At 33.0% G+C, this 22,907-nt stretch overlaps 2 protein-coding genes across 2 annotated transcripts; one reads left to right on the top strand and one right to left on the bottom strand.

Annotated features, from left to right (window-relative positions):
• Positions 1–334: 334 nt before the first annotated feature.
• LOC140827854 (delta(24)-sterol reductase) lies at positions 335–3,369 on the bottom strand. Its single transcript, XM_073190710.1, has 3 exons — positions 3,235–3,369; positions 1,288–2,553; positions 335–1,005 (listed from the first exon to the last, which is right to left on the bottom strand). The coding sequence occupies exons 2-3, from the start codon at positions 2,533–2,535 to the stop codon at positions 562–564; spliced, it is 1,692 nt and encodes a 563-aa protein (XP_073046811.1). The 5' UTR covers positions 2,536–2,553; positions 3,235–3,369; the 3' UTR covers positions 335–561.
• Positions 3,370–13,402: 10,033 nt separating this feature from the next.
• Positions 13,403–21,345, top strand: LOC140827852 (1-aminocyclopropane-1-carboxylate oxidase homolog 3-like). Its single transcript, XM_073190707.1, has 3 exons — positions 13,403–13,967; positions 20,172–20,493; positions 20,947–21,345. The coding sequence occupies exons 1-3, from the start codon at positions 13,450–13,452 to the stop codon at positions 21,199–21,201; spliced, it is 1,095 nt and encodes a 364-aa protein (XP_073046808.1). The 5' UTR covers positions 13,403–13,449; the 3' UTR covers positions 21,202–21,345.
• Positions 21,346–22,907: the final 1,562 nt, after the last annotated feature.

Below are 22,907 nucleotides of genomic sequence, written 5' to 3'. Positions count from 1 at the left end.
TTTTTTAATTAATTAACTAAAAATAAATAAATTTACCAAAATTAAAATATTTTTTTAAAGAAAATGATTGTAATAAAATCAAAACCCCGGAGCCGGACCACTTTAGATTTATTATAAAATACAATTTTATATGAAAATATACTATCAAATATTTATTATTTAAAAGTTAAATTTTGTTAAAAAATAAAATAAATGATACACTTTTTCTTTTTATACAATAACTCAATAAACATTCGCAATAATCATAATTTTTTCTCACTTTAAAATAAATTATAAATATGTTGTTTCATTTGATGGGCAAATGCACAAATTAATAGGAACTTCCTCAGCAACATAACAAAAAGATCTGGTTTTTTGGTTATCACACATCGAACTAGCAAATCCACATGATAAATAAACGAGAAAACCCATGAGTACAACAATAGTCTACACAAAAAAAAAACCCATTGCTGGAAGGAAACAGGATGCAGATCAAGAGAAACGACACACGAACTCAAACAAGAACACGGAAAAGATATGACCCTATGAGAAAAAACCATAAAAACAATCAACAATAGCAGGCTAATAGGCCTCAGCATCTGGAGTTTCGAGTATTGCCTGTTCGGCTTCTTGAACCTCTTTCTCAGTCTTCCTACCTTTCTTACACTTGTAATAGACACTCATGAATGTACCGATAGCTGCGTACTTCCTCCTGCAATGCTCGTAAAGATCAGCATCAAACATTCTCCAGAAATTCTTCTCGCTGAGCTCAGATACAGCATATTGTGGCTGGAATCCATGGTTTTCAATCAGCCAGTTTTCCATTTTACGAACTGCCTCAGCTCCATCGAATTGCTCACCTCTTAGGACAGGTCCAGGAGCGTAGTAGACTCCAACATCAGTATACATCTGCGCATAATGTGTGTCGCCTTGCCTCTGATGTAGCTCAAATCCAGGTTCTGGATACACCATAGTTTTAACAGGGAGTTTGTACAGTCTGTGTGGACAGAGCCAGAGAGGATACAACTGACCAACTGATGTGTTAGTACACTAAGAAGTCAAAGCTTACTTGTGATAATGTGATGCAAAAAATTGGCTACAACAAACGCCCTTATCTACCCTCCTGTATAACTAATTTAAAGAAAATTTGGAACAGAGGCAATAATTTTTAATGCTCCGCTTTTTCTCTTGGGGATGGGAGGTGTGCATTTTTCGATTGAATGGTACATGATTAATTCTATTTGCAACTCATATCAAGAAAATTAATATTGCTTATGTATCATAATAGCATAGAAAAGAGTAATATACCTCCATCTCGCGATGTACCCACTCCAAAGCATCTCCAACCTTATATAGGGGAACAAGCATATCTTGGATGACATGCATTTCATGGTAATAGGTCCTGATAGCTTCTCCTTGAGTAGCCTTCAGAAGAGAAACCTTGGGTGGCATCATCCAACCAAGCAGATATCTAAACCAACACTGATCAGCGAATGGGAGGATGAGTTTCCCCTCCCAGTATAAGCACCTTGTGTGCCTGTGGTAATACTCTCTTGTAGGGATGTACTCCACAAACTCTCCCTTCTTCAATGCCGTCTCAGCATGCTGGTAAAACCATGGTTTGAACCACCAACCAACACTATTGATTTTATTGCCCTTCTTCTTCGCTTCTTCTTTGGAAGCATATATCCCCGTCATGCACACAGCTTCTGTAGGAGAGTAAATCATGGTCTCGACAAAATCAGGAACCTTGTCAGGGTTGTCTTGGTCCCCATCGCGTGGTGCAAAGGAATCCATATAAGCTTGTGCAAGCTCCTTCAGATTACCAACTACAGGCTTGTATGTTAGCTTCATGTACTCTTTGATAGGTATAAGCTTAATTTCAGCAGCAACAAGGAGGCCGAGTGTCCCCTGAGACCAGGGAATAGCATAGAAAAGATCAGAGTATTCATTGTCCCTCGTAGCTCTAACCAACCTCCCATCAGCCAAAACAATTTCATAAGCCACAACAGTGTCCGAGAATAGGCCATAAAGATGGGAGCTCCCTTCTATCCCATATCCATTGATCAGACCACCAACAGTCAGATCATCAAGCTCGGCAACAACAGCGAGAGAAAGATTCATTGGGACAGTAACCCGAGAAATCTGACCCATGTTAACCAAAGGCTCCACTCTTGCAACCATTCTTTCCTTGTCAACGTCAAGAACGTTTCTGAAACAAGAAAGGTCGACCTCAAAGTGTCGAGCACGCTTATAGTCCACGTTACGCATTCCAACAGCAATCCAAGGTTTCCGGGCTGTGCAGACAAGACCGTCTTTTTTTGGGTTCCTCTCCTTGAGGCGTTTCACAACTTTCTTGACATTTTCATCGTGCTCCTGCTGACGCTTCTTGAAGGATTTGCATTCTGACCTCACATCCCCAAGATATGTGATGAAGTATAAAGTGAATGAGATGGGAAGAACAACGAAGATGACAATTATCCATCGGAATTTGACAAAGTAGTCCACCCAAACCTTCTTTCTCTTGGGGCGCAATGGGGCCTCGAGATCCGACATCACGAAAAATAAAGAGGTCTACACCAAAAAATAGAAACAAATACTGATGTGAGAAACGGGACCAAACATCACATCCGCAATGATCCATTCTCTAAGGCTCATAACGAAACATAAACCGCGGAGCAGACTACCAAAAAACTCGAAAGGAATCATCAACATGCATGTAACAGCAAAAGCAGATAGCATAAGTCAAGAAAAATAAAAGCGAAAGATCGGGAGAAGCACAAACTTTCCATGTCACTTAAACATGGTTCCATGATAAGGATCCCCTGCCAAGAACAAAAGCATGCATACAAGTTACATAAATTTTCAAACACCTAGCAGAATATTCAACTATCACACTCGGTTTGAACTACATTCTCAAACTGAACACAGAAAAACACACAAACCTCGACGGTATTTCAACTGAAGCACAAACAACCAGATCTAAAACACAAACTGTAATCATATAAAATAAAACAAACTTCAAAAAATCAAATTCAACACGACCAGATCTGAAAAATGGAGGTAAAATCAAATCTTGCATTGGACATTCAAAGGATTGAAAGCCGAAAATCACCCACAAACTTTAATAAACGTCAAAAAAAAAACCCATCACAGAAACTATTCGCACAAGTTAAATCTCAACACCATTGCGGCAAAAAATGTATGCAGAATCAAGAAATTTTGTGAAAAAAGGAAAAGTAAGTGAAGGAGTACCTGTGGTAGTGAGTGGACTGTACAGTTACTGAGGAACAAATTCTAGCTCCTTTGCGAAAGAGAGCCCAATTTATTATTTAAAATAATAATAATAAAAATAAATAAATAAATAAATTGTTTAAATGGATAACCACGAAAAACTAAAAAAGTAATTGTTTAAATGGATAATTACAAGAAATTTGGTAAATCCCAATAGAATCCGTATGTAGATATTAGCAAAAACTTGTGTGAGACGGTCTCACAGGTCGTATTTGTGAGACAGATCTCTTATTTGAGTTATCAATGAAAAATATTATTTTTTATGCTAAGAATATTACTTTTTATTGTGAATATAGGTAAAGTTGTCCGTCTCACTGATTAAGATCCGTGAGACGGTATCACATGATACCCACTCTTATGTATTATACTATTCGGAACACAAATTTCAATTTATATATTATATTTATATTTACAAATCATATATTAATCATTCGGCGCAAATTCTAATGAATGTGTTTACGTCAAGTTAAAGATTCAATTATAATAAACATTTATCAGTATTAATCAGTTGGAAAAAAAATTATATTATTAAACATTTATATGATAAAAACAGAGTTCAAAGCTTATTCCAAATTATTTTACTAAACAAATTAAATAAAATACAATTCAAAAGTTGGATTTATTGTCACACACCTATTCATATTTCAGAATTAGGTATATGAGAAAATCGATCTAAACCAAATAGTAGCGACTATGTTCAAAACTCGAGAGCTATTTTTCGCTCGAGCTAGAAATCGAGTTTAAGTTAAATTTTGTACATTTCAAACTTTTAATGTCAACTCCTATTTATCAATCAATCTATTTCTCCTCCCATCATCAAAACGTTTTATGTTAAATAATATTGGCAAAAACTTGTGTGAGACGGTCTCACAGGTCGTGTTTTGTGAGACAGATTTCTTATTTGCGTCATCTGTGAAAAAGTATTACTTTTTATACTAAAAGCATTATTTTTTATTGTGAATATCGGTAGGGTTAACTCGTCACACAGATAAATATTTGTGAGACTGTCTCACAAGAGACCTACTCAATAATTTTTATGTAACAATAAAGATTGTTTTTTTAAAAAAAATTGTCTTTTTATAATATCTGTTCTGAATGACATGATGATTTAAATATTTAAATGTATAGATAAAAGATAAAATATATAATCAAAAGATGATGGTTACGTTAATTTTAAAAAAATTAAGAATGCAAAATGATTAATAAAAATAAAATAATTTGAAATTGAATTCATCTATATATGATAATAATAAATAAATAAATAGATATTTTATTTAAAATATTCGACAGAATTTGATAAGAGAGAGCGACATTTAAGGAAAATGGAGGAGTGGATGGGGTAGATCTATATTTGAAAGTTCCTCGGGGGCGGGGTTGGTTGGTTGGTCGGTCAGATTAGATTCTCGCAATCTTGGCCGTCCGATTGAGTTGAGACGATTATATAGTGATCTTGGGACTGGGAATGACATAAGGTCCAAACCCAATAAAGCCAAACCATATCTATCACAAGGCCCAAATCTTCGCCTATTCACAAGTTTGGGAGATGAAATGGTTACTCGCTCATGAGGTCGGCTGTGATGCTTGAAGTAAATATCATAATTTGTTGATTTAGTAATACGAGATTACTAAATAATTAACGATTTTCAAATAATTAAATATGACATATTTTGGTCATTTGAAATCCAAATAATTTGAAATTTGGATATAACGTAGAAAACTCAAAGATATGGAAATTTCATGTTTTGAATATTGAAAAATTTGATCGTTTGACTGGTCCAAAGGATACATCGGTGTTAAATTTTTAAATATTATATTATTTTATTAATATAATATTAAAAAAATTGAATTCAAGTCAGTCAACAGAAAGTTACAAAAGATACGTGAGAGAAAATAGAAAGAGGGTTTTCAGGATTTTTCTTTTCGATCTTGCTATTTATCGGTTTATTCAATCGACGAACCGACTTCAGTACTGAAATCGTTGACACGAGTTTTCAATTTGAGGTATAAATTTTATATTTTTGTGATGTTTGAAATTCGTCGATTTCTGGAATAAATCCGATAAATTGTTAAATCATACAGAAATTGAAGATTGTTGAATAGTGTGTGATTTTAACGAAGAATAAATATTATAGTGGTATTATTTTGAATTATTCCCAATTTATTATAATTAGGGATGTTAATCATTTGATTGAGATTGGAAAGTTGATTGTCAGTTGTTATTAATTCTGATTATATATTCGGAGTCTACGAAATATAAGCTACATGTTGATGTAAAGTTTTTGTAGTTTAACGGATGTTGTAAAATAGCTTATTGTTTGAAGTTAATTTATTATGGTGTATTTGATGTTAGTATTGATAACCAAATATATCGGAATATTAATCGTTGAACGATGAAGATGTATAATCGAGTTTTATATTTTGTTGAAATAATTGTTATTGAGTTATTTGATGTTGTGCATTAAGCATGTCATGATTGTGTTGATACAGTGACAATGATCTGATATTTTTGTTGAATTATTTAGATATATCACACGCCTCGGGATCAAAGAAATAGCCAGATTTTATATATACTAGGATTATCAGGTACGTGTTGACGTACGAATATATGTTTTTATTGTTTAGTATTGATAAATACTATTGTGTTGAACGATGGTAAATCACTGGAATTAGGTGATTTGATATTATATTTGTTGTTGTTTATTATTGTTGATGTTGTTGGCAATCGTTGGTGGGAGACGTGTTGTTCGATCGACGATATTGCGGTCGCCGGAGTAGGGGGTGTGACGTATCGTTGATGTTGTTCGTCCGACGATATTTTCTTCGTCGGAGTTGAGGTGCGACGTATCATTGATGTTGATGTTGTTGTTGTTGCAGTAGTATGGGAGTGATGTCGTTGATGGTTTGATTATCCAAAAACAGCAAATGAGGTATTTCTGTTATGATTTCAGTTATATTTTATGTTGTTGTTAACATAACTGTTATGTATTACGATGATGATTGTTGTATATGCTCACCCTTTGGGGGCTGTTTCTATTGGACATGTTACAGGATTATGCCGTGAGACATGATAGAGGTGGAGGACTAGATGTGTCTAGTCAAACAGTCATGTAATTGATAGTAGATAGAGACATTATAATTTATTATCTTATATGAGTTGAGTGTATGTATTTATTATACTCTTTCTGCTACACTGATTTAGATAGTGTGATGATTGCACTATTTTGTTGTATATGCATTATATTATTACGTCGTTGAAAAGAAAATTTTATACATATGACGTCACATGTTGTATGATTACGTGATGATATTTGGGGAATCACATCGGGTCAACTTGTCTCATATTAAATTTTCACCAAATATGGTGGTGCATCGGAATATGAAAGAAAAATCATTTAGAACCTATTGTAATTAAAAGTGGGTGAGGGAGACCACAGGAACATCCTTGTTTGACACGAGTAACGAGTGGTTCTCGATGAGTATTGGCAAAACACCAGAGGTCAGTTCAATGTGTCGGTTTGACTGAGGCCGACCTGGCTCCTCAAGGTCTTGCTTATGTCCCCATCTCCCATATGATATAATCTCATTGGTTGATTGATTTGTCGGAATTAGGAGAGACTCAATTCCTGATCTAATATGTTGATCTCATGAATTATTGGAATAACCACCTTCCAAATATCCGAAAATTCTTTGTTTTGTACATAGGAAGCTCATATCAAGTGAACATATAGATATATCTTTGCATGCTAATTTCATTTCTCACCACTTAAAAATTTCAAATATTTAACTTAGCATCATATCAAAATTTTATCCGTGATTTCAGGAGTTTTCAAGTAGCTTGCCGATGAAATAGTTTGTCTGGTCATCGATAGCAGTCCCACCTTTCCACCAAAAAGAAATACATATCTTATTTTTTTGGAAAATTATGTTTTTGGTCCTGTAATTTGCACTTTTTTCTAATTTTAGTCATGTTATGAGATAATTTACATTCTTAGTCCAGTAATTTATAATATTATCCAATTTCAGTTATTTTTCCCCAAAATTGAAATATTCCATCGGAAAATGCCTAGATGGCTGCCGGAATGCCTAAGCTTTAATTTGAATTGGGGGTTTTGATTTTTGGTGGTTTTTCAAAGTCCACATAAGTAAATAATATTATAGAAAAAATAAAACTAAATCCACATCACTTCTAAAAATAAACCACAAATATATTCCAAAAAAAAACTTATATAAAAAGAGTACAACAATTATTTAAACATCAAATATCAAACCCTATTCTCCTCCAAATCACGATGCATTTCTGATCCATTAACCAAATTCTCCCAAACCTCTGAATCTAGTTTTCTCATAGAAGTTTGAAGAACACGCCGGTTCCTGAATTAATTCGAAATAGAAAGATGTCTTCAACATATGAAACTAATTCCATGTTCTGTAAGTGTGCGAACGAGTGGTATTACGAACTTCTTGGACAAATGATAACCATGGTAGGAGGTTTCATGGCTGGATAGATTGGAAGGTGGTGGTTTAGTTTCCTTTCATGTATTTCTAAATTTTGACAGAAAGGTACTATAAATGTTTGTAAGGAATATTGCTTGACAGATGTAAGGTTATATAGTAACAGCTAGTGAATTAAATGTTGTGAATTTGTGTTATATCATAATTAAGTGTTGTGCCAAATGTTATAACATTTAAGACAACATGCAGCGGAATATTAAAATTTATAACACATATTGACTTTAAATAAATAGATGGACAAGATTAAATATGCATAAGTATACATACTTGTGCGGTGCCTCAAGGCAAAACTTAATCACTAGAAAACCAAATCGTTTACAAAAAAACCAAACACTAATGATTGTGACTAAAATCAATTTCCTCAATGCGTTGAGAAAATAAACGCTTTCTGAAACAAATAACTGAAATAAACTTAGTCAAGAAAGCAAACAAAAACGTGATGCCAAAACAGGAGAAACAAAAACGATATTAAGCCAACTTCGTAACAGATGTTGTCTGTAGATGTATCCAAAATTCAAGGCAATACGCGGTATCTGCACACTTCAAAAATGCACGTCTCATGAAGAATATTTTCCTCTGAAATTCCACAAAGCACGAGCGTGGGTGTATGATTGATCGATAGTGCGTCAAACCATCACTATCCTCGCTTCTCTTATTTATCACATTCCTCACAATGAAATCTATAAGATAAGAAAGGTAACAATTTGATTAGAAAATAAACTCCTCTTTTAAATATTGATATCATATCATGATAATACTTGCATACTTATCTCATTATCTAGAACGAAAAAATCTCATTAAATATTATACACAATCAAATCAACAAGAAATGATAATATTAAGGAAATTATTTAAGATAAGAAATTATATCAATTAAATAAGGAAGCTATATTTCCCTTCAATGTTCATTTCAATTTTGGTCTCTTTTTCTTTTACAAAAAGGTGGCTGTTAATTTTTTGCTTGGGAGGATCCACCAATGTGTTATAGAGCTATGAACATAATTTCAGGAATAAAACGGAAGATAAATGTGCGAAAAGAAGAAAATCAAAAAATGGCTAGGGAGGGAGAACATGACTTTGAAGTTGATTCTTGTGCTACCGTGGTTGATTTGGTTTGCTTTGTGGATGTTTTGATGAGTGATTTTGGTTATCGAGAAGATGAAGATTTGAAGATTTTTATGTTTTGAAGATACAAAGCTTCTACAATGTTTAGAATATCTGCTTCTACCGTCACTTTGCTAACTTTCATGTGCTAATATGAAGCTTTGTAGATTTTAGAGCAGTGTTGTAATCTATTTTGTTATTGTCAAGGTGAGCATGTGATTAACATATTAAATTATGAATCAATGTATTATTGGTATCAGCCTAACATATAAAAGTATGAATCAATGCAAACATTTTCCTCATTGACAACCATTCAAAACCATGGTTCGATAATGTATTAGCAATGAAATGGCTTTAATTCAGATTGAGCCACTTTTCCAATTTCGTTTTTGCTTTCTCATAAGTTTTGTTACTCTCCCAGAAGGAATCATAAAAATAATCCATGAAAATAAAAAACTTTCGTATGAAATAATCATAACTGAAATTTGTTCATTCAATGCCAATGTTTCATTTCATAATCCATGAAATATACAAAACATGAAGAATATAAATATATAAATAGACCAAAATTTAGTATATATAGTATTGTACCCTACTTAGCAAGCATGAAGAATATAAATACTCAAAAATTAAAAAATTTGTTTCGTTGTCGAAGGACAAACGTAGCATTTAAAATGCACGGATCCACAAAGATTATAATGATTAAAAGAAGATGCAACACACATGGACCACAAAAAAAGTGAGTACTCAAAATAGAACAAGAAGTCAAACCATATTCTGGTGGAGGAAGTTTCGCTCCATTTGAGTGGTGAATTTTCATTTCAAAGCAATGACTTCTGGATTCACAAAGGTCGAAGACTAAAACTCTTTGTAATTTATTCGAGCAAGAGGACTTCTGAGTTGCATCGATTTATTTGGATTCAGAAATGCATCGCGATTTGGAGAAAAAAATTGAAAATTGTTTTGAGTTTAATCTTTTATATTGTCGTGGCTTTTTTTTTTTTTTTGAGAATATGCTTTTTTTTAAAAGATTTTTCATTTTTTGGAATTTGTTTGTGGATTTAGTTTTAGTTTTTCTATTATATTTTTTACTTATATAGGACTTTGAAAAATCCACCAAAAATCAAAACCTCCAATTCAAATTACAGCTCAGCATTTCGGCCGCCAGCTAGGAATTTTCTGATGGAAGATTTCAATTTTGGGGGAAAAAGACTGAAATTGGAAAATATTATAAATTATTGGACTAAGAACATAAATTGTCTTATAATAAGACTAAAATGAGAAAAAAGGCAAATTACTAGATCAAAAATTATCTCTTTATTTTATAGTGAGCATCGCGTGGAATGGCATGATTTTACGATCGTGAAAGTAAATGAAAGAAAACATGTGCAAGCAAGAGAGTGTCCATACGTGGACTTTAACAACGCATCCATTTTTGTATACTTGCGTGTATAAGGCTATACATATATATATATATATATATATATATATATATATATATATATATATATATATATATGACAAAAACTTGTGTGAGACGATCTCACGGATCGTATTTGTGAGACAGATCTCTTATTTGAATCATCCATAAAAAAATATTACTTTTTATGCTAAGAGTATTACTTTTTATTGTGAATATGGACAATGTTGACCCGTCTCACATATTAAGATCCGTGAGACGGTCTCACATGAGATTTACTATAATTAGTTATATATATATATATATATATATATATATATATATATATATATATATATATATATATATATATATATATTGTAATGACCGAGATTTAATGACTGTAATCAGACGTTGATTAACTATCAGAATTGTGATTTGAAAATATCACAGGAGCCAAATAAGACATGAGAGGTGAAGCCGGGCGTCGGTGCAAGACAAACAAGATTTTGTACAGAACTCGTGGCGCCCGAGCGGTAGAAAAGAACCGCCCGAGCGCCAATGCACCATAATTATTAAGTTTGGGCAGAACGTATGGCGCCCGAGCGGTAAAGAATTACCGCCCGAGCGCCAATAGATAATAAGCGTGGTCTCGGACAGAAGGCTCCGCGCCCGAGCGGTACTTTCTTACCGCCCGAGCGCGAGGCATGTGAAACAAGAAATTGCCACTTGGTCATTTGCATGCAAACGTGTATGTATATAGATATATATATGTACAAACATTGATAAATTCATTCGGAAGAAATCGAGAAAAGCTTCTGTATATGTGTTGAAAATCCTTACGTCTTTTTACTTCAATCCGTCCGTCAGATTTTGAATCTGAGTACGGTACCGAGTTCCTATCAACGTAGGCTACAACTGGACGTAAGTTTTGCTATGTTTTGACATGTTTTGAAATTATGCTATGGTCAGAATTGAATATGAGTCATATATGATGTTCTTGACATAATAGACATCGTATAATTGAAGTCAGATTAACGAACGGATTGTTTATGTAATTGTTATGATTTTTGGAATCGATTTGACTGAGAATTCATATCAGATATGTATTGTTATTGAGATTATGACTGATATCGATATCGATTATGAGTTCTGGTATTATACCTGTGATGTTCGGACTGACGGGGATTATCGAGACTGTATGGTTATACCGTCGAAACATCAGTGGGTTGATATTGATCAGATTCGGTATTGATTTAGATTGGATTGTGATACCGTATGTCGATTGACATTAATCAGATTAAGTGTTTTGATTTGAATATTAATCAGAACAGGTATTGAATTGAGTTGAATATTGATGTTATATCTGTTCGGTATTGTTATTATCAGATTGGGAATGGACCGAGATAGAGTCGGGACTTCTTCTTCTTCTGAGCGAGAAGATAAAGGTATAAATTAATGTTGAGTTGGGATTGCACAACTCGAGTGAGGTTTGACTCGAGTTTTCCTAAATCACATACTTTATTTTATTGCATTGTTATTTGCAATTGAATACGATTGATATCTTTGGTCTATGGATTTATAGACAATGTATGTCTTGAGTCATAGGCGGATATGCTTAGTCATGGACATTTCATCTTGTGACAGAAGGGCCGGATAGTGAGGACTCGTCACTGGCCCATTGCACTTTGTCACAGGACATGATATTGGTGATAGGACCACAGTCCATGACGGTTAGGTCAGGACACTGGATGTTTGGTTATATCGACGTGGATAGAACTTAAGTCTTTTCTATTACTGTTGGTCTATATAGGAATACCACATCTGGAAAACGGGATCCCTAGGCTAGGATTGAGTCTAGTCTAAAACGTAGAGTCACGAGTCTGAGTGACAATTATATTGATTTTTATTTATTGATGTTGATTATGTTCCTGAATATGGTTCATGTTCTTTGTTGTTCCTGATATTGGTACATGCTTAGAATAGAATTATTCTGGATATTGAATTATGTTCCGGATTAGAGTACATGTATAGAATATGATTTATTCTTGTTATGGATTGATATCATGATTTTGATATATGATATGATTTTTTATATATGCTTTTATATTGTTTATATGATTGCATGTATACATGATTTATACTGGGATATTTATATCTCACCGTAGTTATCTGGCTGTTGTCTTGTTTGTATGTGTGCATGGCAACAGGTGGGCTAGGATCAGGGTCGAGAAGAGAACGAGGCTGGACTAGATAGCATGGAGATCCGGGCTTTGAAGCAACTTAGGATTCAGCACTGACTTGTAGTTGAACCTAGTTGGATTATTGTAGATCATACAATAATTGTATGCTATGTTTAATATGTAATTTGAATTTAATTACATTATGTTTCCGCTGTGTAATTTAAAAAAAAAATTTAGACCCTGTTTATTATAATTGATTAATTAGTCATAATTATGATTTAGAACGTGATTAGTGTCCGGGTCCCCACATATATATATATATATATATATATATATATGTATATATATATATATATTTCAGCTCATATACATAGTTAAAGTACATCATTAAGTTCTACTTTTTGGTACAAAAATCTTAGCTCGAATTATACTAATTATATCCATGTAAGAGTTTTAGTTTTAATGATTTTCTATAACTCCACTCATCATAATCTAGTATTATATACACATAATTTTTAAAAAATTAATATATTATGAGATCATTTAAATACACCACAATTCTATTTATTATGTACAGTCTGCATAATATATTATTATTATTATTATTATTGAAATATATAAATCAACTAATTTGAAAAATTAAATTAAATTTCCTAGATATAACGATTATAACAACACAAAAACTCTTATTTGGGTCCATAAAAATATTAATTTTTATGCTAAGAGTATTATTTTTTATTATGAATATCGGTATGGTTGACCCGTCATACAGATAAAAATTCATGAGACCGTCTCACGAGAGACCTACTCTTATAACAATTATTTTTAAAATAATATTTCCATAATTTATAGATTTAATAGTTTGATTCCAAAGAAAACTATAAAATAATTTGATGATATTAAAGAAAAATAAATATACTGGCACACAATATTTTCTATATTATAACATAACTAGAAAACTAAACGCAGCTTTCGATAATGGCCACCAATCCCACCGAAGGCGAACCAAACTACGACCGAGATCAAGAACTCAAAGCTTTCGACGAAACGAAAACCGGCGTCAAAGGTTTAGCCGACGGAGGCATCACCAAAATCCCAAGAATCTTCATCCAACCTCCGAGTTATAGTCCAAACCCGACGAATCAAAACCTCATTTTCCCGCTGATAGATCTTGAATCCATCCACGACAATCCCATCAAGCGCAAGAACGTGATCGACGAAGTCCGAGCCGCATCGGAGACGTGGGGTTTCTTCCAGGTGATCAACCATGGGATCTGCGAAGGTATTTTGCAGGAAATGCTCGATGGGGTGCGCAGATTTTACGAGCAGGACGATGAAGTGAAGAAGGAGTGGTACACGAGGGATTTGAGCAGAAGGGTTATTTACAACAGTAATTTTGATCTGTTTAGTGCTCCTTCTGCTAATTGGAGGGATACTGCTTACTGTCAAATGGCGCCCGATACTCCCAAACCTGAGGAATTGCCGGAGGTTTGCAGGTAATTTTCTTATTTGTTCTCGATTATATTTCACGTGGGATAATTTATAAGGGAAATTAAAGTAATTTTTTTTTTTTCCTCACAAATTTTAATTTTTTTATTTTTAGTTTGTTCTAATAATTACGTACTAAACGTAACATACTTTCTTTTCTCCCCGTGATATGAATCTAGATGCGGGCGATTAGCTTTAGAGCAGTGGATGGATACTGTAACCTAAACCCGAGTTAACCTGACGGTATCTTAATTTTCGACGAAAACTAGGTTTTTGTTTGAATTCATTTATGTCTGTTGATCAGATAACATTAGACGCCTATAACCTTTCAAAAAAAAAAAGATAATTTGATAATAGAATTCGATTCTCGTAAGATACGAAGTGAATTTAACACGACTGAGTAGGAGTGTCAAAATCAGACACGACTCATCAACCCGACATGGTTCAACCTGAAAAAAATTAGGTTTGGGTTTGGGGTTTTCTGGTTCATGTTGGACTCAATAGCTGACTCGAAAAAATGATCGAGTTAGGTCCGGATTGAGCCGAAAATTTTAAATTTTTTTTAAAAAATATAATTAATAAATATTACCTATATTTTTTATATATTGTATGTCTGAAAAATATTTATTGTGTATTTATATCATAAAATTTTCATAATTTAATATTTATTTTGAACATTTTTTATTTTTTAAACAATTATTTGTTTGATTTAGTAATTTTATTTTTCTACGATTAGACTTTCAAATTTAAATCATATATATGAAGGAGATTTTGTTATTATGTGTTTAAATTAAAATATTATTTTTTTTGAATTTTATTTAATTTTCTTTTAAAAATAGAAAAAAATTAAAACCAGGTTAATCAGGTTGATTCGAGTTCAGGGTTGAGTTGAGAGTTTTCGGGTTGACTCGGATTCGAGTTGAACAATTTTTGAATAGTACTATTGTTCAAACCTAACCCAACTCACTCAACCCACCCGAATTGACACGTTTACGACTGAGTACTTTAAACTATTAATGTCTCAGTGTGTTTGTTTGGGTGGATTAAATAAGGATAGATTAATAGTCCAATATTTAGCGTTAAAATTTTAAGTTGTTTTAATAATCATTTTGACTCGGTTTAAGATCCAATTTTATGGATAACTATTTGATTAATAAAATTAGATCTTAAACCGGATCAAAATGTATTGTGATCAAAACATTGACGGAATGCTACCGGAAAACTAAGATAATGTCTAGCATGTGGTCCTTTCGAATCCCATTTTTGCATCGTCGAACAAATCAATCATTTATGATTATACGTCAGCTATGACATAAATTGTCAAAAAAAATTAAAGAATAGGAGGAATATAATTGTTATAAAAACAAGGAATGTCCATTTCAACTAGACCTAACAACTGTCACATGACTCACATCCAAGCTACCAGACACTACAAAAAAATAATTTATGATTACACATCAGCTACAACGGTTTGTCATATTCCTTCATTATATTGGCGACGATTAAGTTTCTCAAAACTGTCATTAATTAACGACGAGTTGTGAGAAACCGTCACAATATGTTTGCGACAGTGATCACTTTAGCGAAGGTTTTAATTCATATCGCTAAAATCGTTGCTAATTTGCTTAGCGACGATTTATTCCTTCGCAAAAACCGTCGCCACCTCTGCTTGCCACCAAACAAGGCGGGATCCATACGGGCTGTCGATTTTTTTAAATGATCAAAAATAGAAAAAAAATCTTAGATAAACCATTTAAATAATATAAAATTCAAATTAATCAACCCGACCCGCAGTCCTAGTAGGTCAGTCCGGATAGGGATGTAAACAAACCAAACCGTTCGCGAGCTATTCGGAGCTCGGCTCGATAAAAATCTTGTTTGAGTTCGTTTGTTAATCATATCAAACCAAGCTCAGCTCGATTTTGAGCTTGACAATTTAATCAAACCAAGCTCAAGCCTAAGCGTATTCGGCTCGGGAGCTCGCAAACATGTTCGTTAATAGGCTCGCGAGCTCGAACTCGGCTCGTTTAGGTGGCTCGTAAGCTCGAGCTTGACTCATTTGTTGAGTTGACAAATAAAAATATTAGTACTAATAAAAGTTAAACTTTTATGTCTAATATAAAATTAGTTCATAGATATATTTAATTTTAACAAGTTCGAATCAAGCTCAAATTCGAGCTCAATTGTATGCTTTACGAGCGCGAAAACGAGCCGAGCTCAAGTCAGGCTTGTTAAATATGATAAACGAGCTATTAATAAACCAAGCTCGAGCCCGGCTTGATTAACATGATAAACGAGCTTTTAACGAGTCGAACTCGAACTTTTCACAAGTTTAGTAATTTCAAGACAAGTTGAATTCTAGCCTGATGATAAAAGCTCGAGCTTCTATCAATCTTCAACGAGCCAAACTCAAGCCAGATTATAAAAGCTCGAATCAAGCTCGAGCTCGAGCTTGAATTAATCTTAAACGAGCCAAGCTCAAGCCTGATATTGTTTGGCTTGGTTTGGATGTAGCTCGAGCTTGAATTAATCTTAAACGAGCCAAGCTCAAGCCTGATAATGTTTGGCTTGGTTTAGATCGTTTACATCCCTAAGTCCGGAGCACCAAAATAGTAACCCAACCAGCCTTTTGCGGGTTTGGGTTGGCCTAAGTGGTCAAACTCAAATTGACAACTTTAGAAAGCTACTATATTTAAAATATATAAGGTGCATGCATTTTTACAACGGAGCCATATGTATTTTGCATGTATGTGTATGGGCAAGTGTTGTTGACTCGTGCAGAACTCTTTTAGGTTGTCTTTGAATAGGTAAAAAGAAGAGGTTAAAATCTACGGATTTCGATTATAGTTTTTTGTTAATAATAAAATAATTGTTGAAGTTAACTTTAAATTAATATCTCACTGTTTACATATTAGTTACACAAATCAGAAAAATTTCAAATGCTCTCATAATGGAGTAAACTTGAAATTCATCGCAATTAACAAAAAAAAACTATATAAACTTGCAATGGGTGAATTTGAAATTTATGGGCGTGCTTTGCTAAAATCATCAAAATATATTTGAATATATTTGAAATTTGTAGATTTAATAACATGCATCAATCCAAATGCAACCTTGGGTTATGTTTGGTTGGGTCGATGAAACTGGATTATTAAAATAAGAAAAACTACATTTTTAGTAATATATATTTATCTCTTTGTGATTTTTTTCATCTATATTGTCAAATTTCAACTTTACCTTGTATTTTTTTATTATAGGCAAATTTTAATTATTTTTCATGTGGAATCTGATATGACATGAAACAAGTTGACGCTATGTATGCACCACATTAGTTCCACATCTCACCGCGTAAGAAAATGACAAATTATAGAAGATCAAATGTAACGAACTGAGACTGAAACTTGAAAAATGATACCAACAATGTAGTTTTTATTTAAAATACTTCAATAACATCAAATGTTTGGTTGCAATTTTAAGTATTTGTTAGGGTCGGAAATAAATTTAGAGGAGAGTAAATAAACTTATCTCAACAAATATTTCGATTGGGTTAGAACACTTGAATTTTATGCTTGTCATTTGTGTTCGCATTTGTGTTCACAATAAGTCGATCACTATGAATTGTGCAGAAGTATACTGACTGAGACTATTCAAACAAATGACTTATCAAGAAAATCAGTTGGGTTCTATTGAATAGTATTTACAGTAGGTAAACTCAAATTTAAATAAGTACGAAGTTGTTTCAGGATGTTCGGAGACTTCAATACTTCTATGTCAAACCCTTCTTCCTCACAGAGAGATTGCACTAAAAGGCTTTGGTAATTGCAAACAATTTGAAATCACCTATTTCAGTATGAATTTTTATCTATATATCTACAATTCGGTTGATTACATCCTACATGTAGGGGCACTATCCCCATGATAGAATCAAGGGCCCAAATTTAGCCACACATACATGGGATCCACTAATTTTTTTAAAATCACATATGTGTGTGAATCTTGTCCATCCAAACCATATGGGGTTAGTGCCCCCACATGTAGCATCGAACCTACCAATTCTTAGTAAACTTCTATCTAAAATGATTTGAGCAATAAAACCTCTCACTCTCAATTACATAGATTTCACTAGGAAATTCTAATCACAAATTTGATCTTGACAATGATCAGATGATAACTTATCAACGTGTATTGGTTTTTCAATTTAGCTCGCAAAGCTTTTTCATATAAGATCATTTTGCTTTCAAAGGTTCAAAGATCGATTATGTAAATGTGTAGCCTTCCGAGCTTGTTCAACTGATATATTCTATACCTTAAACTGAAAAGATAATCTTTTCAAAATAATATATATGTTTCCAAATACAAATGTCTTTGTCGTCATGTCATCGTCCTTTCTGACATGTCCTGGTTGTGCGCATTAACCTGACATTCTGTCAAGATTCAGTAACGCTTGGTACGGAAAACTTTATCCACATATTTCAACTGAGCTCTGATCCATTATCACCAATTATATATGTTGATTCATCAGGGAATGTTTCAATTTGGACTGACTGATCAACTTAGATATACTGTCAGTTGAGCTTCATCAGTATCCTTCAATCGATCTGGCTTCGGTATCTTTCTTATGCTTTATAAGTTCGAGTATTTAATCAATTAGATTATTTAGAAAAAATTTTCTAATGAATTTTCAGTTTGTCTCTTTGAATTCAGTTAAGTCAGGCTCTGTAAATATCCGTTGGATCAAAAGTTTTGTTAAATTATCAAAACTTAAAATGTTCCTACAATATATATTATGTATTTAACATCAATCAAATAATTAATATTTATCACCAATCAATCAAATTATCCAATATAAAATTACGACACGACCTTTATATTTTTAAAATTTTATATTATTTAATTATTGAAAAAGACAAAATTATAATTTAACATCTTATTAAAAATTTAATCAATCAAAATAAACCTATCATTTATTAGTTTCATATCCAACTCAAACATTTTAACAGAAAGTCAAAATCGAATGAGTATTCATGTCCTGATTAAATTAGTTAGTTTAAACTTTAGATGTTTTTTTTTTTGAACAAATTGGTTGATTTCTACTTCTAAGATATTATTATTTATTATAAAATTTTGTTCAAATTTATCTTTAGGTAATAAATTCGAATTTTACATGCATATATAATCTTTTATTTAATCAAGAGTCTGTATTTATTTAATTTTAATATTTATTGCTTTAATATATATACTATCATATAGATATTTTGGAAAATCCGGGACATAATAATCAGAATAATTTATTTACATTTTTACAGCATGCATATTTTTCACATTCTCATTTTCACTTAAAAAATAGTTTTTTTATATTTATTTAACTCCAAATTTTGTTTCTCCTTTTACTTTATTCAAATCCAGAAGCCGGTCTCTCGCTAATTCCGATTATCTTACCCTTGATATTTTTTTCTAATAAAGAAAAAGACTCGACAACTATATACGTACCATCAATCTATATGTATACAAAAAACTCCAATAAGAATAATTTGTTCATCTTATTAAAAAAACTGTATTAGAATCATTTATTCAACAAAAAAATCTACCTCGAAACAAATGATTGCATTTCCTTGTGACAACTTTAGTGTTTGCATGCTACATTTATAGGGAAAGAAATAGAATTTTGAAAGACTTTGTGTTGGGTACAATAATTGTCCTTGTTTGGTAGAGCGATCGAACCGTGGTGTTTGAGCTGCTGTGCAGTTTAAAAGATTTGAGTTGTACCATTACCACCAGCTATAGCTTTTGGTAAAGCGTAAGCACTCGGTCCTACAATTGGTATCAGAGCCAAGTTCACGGGTTCGATTCCCATTGATTGCAAGGAGTGCAATTATTGGGAGGGAGATTGTTGGGTACAATAATTGTCCTTGCTTGGTAGAGCGATCGAACCGTGGTGCTTGAGCTGCTGTGTAGTTTAAAAGATTTGAGTTGCACCATTACCACCAGCTATAGCTTTTGGTAAAACGGTAAGCACTCGGTCCTACAACTTGTATTGTGGTTCTAATATATAAACGAACTTGACACTTATGCTGTTGTACAATTTAGAATACTTGAGATAGACCATTGCTATTTCTAGATTCAGATCTCATACTCGGAATAACATTAAAAAAAACCGAGTATACACAGCAGAAACATGTCCTCTGAGTCCATTTACTTGGTTATTTCTACAGAGATATAATGTTTGAGTACACAAACCAAATCCTAAAGCTTGGGAAAACGCTGTTCCAATTACTTTCTGAGGCACTTGGCCTCAAACCCAATCATCTTGGGGTGATGGAGTGCGGTGAGGGGCTTACACTTTTGTGCCATTATTACCCTTTGTGCCCTCAACCGGAATTAACAGTTGGTACAAGCCAGCATGCAGATAGTGACTTCCTTACTGTGCTCTTGAATGATGGAGTGAATGGTTTGCAAGTTCTGTATCAGAATCAATGGGTTGATGTTCCCTTTGTGCATGGAGCTTTGGTGGTAAATATTGGGGACCTTCTTCAGGCAAGTTCTTTTTCTTGAAAATTCTAAAAATCATCCGGGAAAGTATTCTATTGTTCGAAATTTCGATTGATCTCAATGCAAAAATCCATGTTTTTTTCGTCAGAGTGCTAATATGACGTCACACTTGTTTTTATATATGCTTAGTTTTTTTGGTACTTTTGGATTTTCACTAGGGTTATTTTGTCCTGTAGGAAAACAAGAAATCGTAAGACATCGCTGAATATATTTTTTTTCCGGGAATGCTAACGGATTTTATCATATTTTTTTTAATTCTTCCATAGAGTGTATTTTCATAATATATAACTTCCATGGATATGACATGAAATTAACTTCCACAAACAAATGAGCTTGTAGCTCGACCAAAGCTCGGGTTGACTCGAGTGGGAGTCGTGGCACGAAGCGTGTCGCATATTGATTAATGTCTCATCGATCATCCTATATTTGCTGGTGCAGCTTGTGTCGAATGACAGGTTCAAAAGTGCAGAACATAGAGTGCTAGCGAACAATGTGAGTCCAAGAATCTCCGTCGCATGTTTCTTCCGGAGTGATTTATCGATGACGGACACGAAACTCTACGAGCCGATCGAAGAACTCTTGTCCGAAGATGATCCACCCAAATACAGGCCAACTACTGTGACAGAATATGTGAACTACTTCAACGATAAGGGGTTGGATGGAACTTCCGCTCTACCACATTTCAGGGTTTGAATACCAAACAAAAAAAAAAAAAAACACACACACACACACACACACATATATATATATATAATTGGTATTGTGCTTATAATGATTGTAATACAGTACAGGATCAACCAATTCTATCGGTGATAAATATTACTTGAGCTTTGAATTCTGGTTATCGACTTAAAGAAAATCAGTTTGTGCGCTTCTGCATTAGCTTCTGCTTAATTTAATTAAAATTCAAAAGTCGGTGAGATGTTGATTATGTTTCTATAAAAGAATTACGTACGATAAAAAGTCAATATTATAATAACTTATTTATCAAACATTCTTAATTTTTTTTTGTTTTTCAAATTTCATTTTTTTCCAAACACAATCAACTTCTGATTTTTCCTTGCTTTTCATAAATTATAAATTTAAACACTTGTTTTAAACGATAAGGTGGTGTAAATGAAGTGAGGGTAGTGCTAACATAGGTAGGATCTCATCTACCACTTTTAAGTGTGTTTTGAAAAACATATCTAATAGCATCAATCATGTGTCAAAAATGTATATTTGGATAAGAAATCTTATGCAACTCCTTAACAATATGTATATCATCCATATAAATATTTTCACATGTATTTATTATGAAAAGTTAAAAGAATATACAACTCATTAATCTGTAATATTACATAATTTATTTTCAGTATATTTACAATTTAAGTTACAATTTCGTCAGTTCATTGGTCTGCCCGCATTCTAAAATCGACGGTTTCGATTCTAGAACTTGTGGTTGATCTTTCTCTAAGATCTTGAGCGACCGATCCGGCATAACAACTCAAAAGTAAATTTTGTGAAAACATGGGCTGAACCCGTAATGTCCCGAATATTCGGCAGAAGATTATTAATTGATCTTTAAGTTAAAATATCAAGAAAAAATGTGATGTCGTGCCTTGGTCGTCAAACTAATAGAATTTATTTATTTAAGAATTATATTACTCGTTGAAAAGGTTAAAAAAAATTAAGACTTTGAATTTAATTAATAGAAATAAAGATATCTAAATTACATTGTCTAGGTAAATGGGAAATTCAAACTTAAATGTTCCAGAATCATGACATTCAACTTTTTAGAGAAAAAAATAAAAATGATTCATCAATTGATATTAGCTCTTACCATGGCAAGCAGCCATATTCTCAGCTGTCTTTCTTTATTAATTTCTTGGTATTGCTCTATGTGCATAAGAACATTGGTCGGTATATATATATTTAGTGTCTGGCCTGCAATTTGAATTATTGTTTTTATTTTTAAGGGCAGGGCATGTTGGACTAGCCAATATAATGGAATTTAGTGCACAACCTTTTTTCATTGTCTTCGTAGAAGATTGAGATATTGTTGATTATTTGAGGCCAAATTTTGGATTGTTTGGTTCCAAAAAAGAATGAAACGATAGATTCTGAACAGACTGCTTCCAAAACTAGGAAAAAGCGAGGTCGATCCGAAAGATGTTTATTTTCTTCGATGAAAGAGAGGAGAAGGGATGAATGATTCTTGAAATAGTTTGAATATAATCAAGAAATGAACGGAGTTTGAACCATCTATTTATAGTTCGATATAGCTCATAACGAGCTCGAGTTGGGTAAGAGTTTTGCTTCGGATTTCAGGTCTCCGACGTAACGAGGCTTCAAGCCAAGTAGGATGGTAGGTCTTTTCAACATGTCAACAAGCAAAATATTTATGTACAGAGAATTCA

The sequence above is a fragment of the Primulina eburnea genome, chromosome 3 (assembly GCF_022965805.1).
Source record: "Primulina eburnea isolate SZY01 chromosome 3, ASM2296580v1, whole genome shotgun sequence".
Taxonomy (NCBI): domain Eukaryota; kingdom Viridiplantae; phylum Streptophyta; class Magnoliopsida; order Lamiales; family Gesneriaceae; genus Primulina; species Primulina eburnea.
This window is presented reverse-complemented; position numbering and strand designations above follow the sequence as displayed.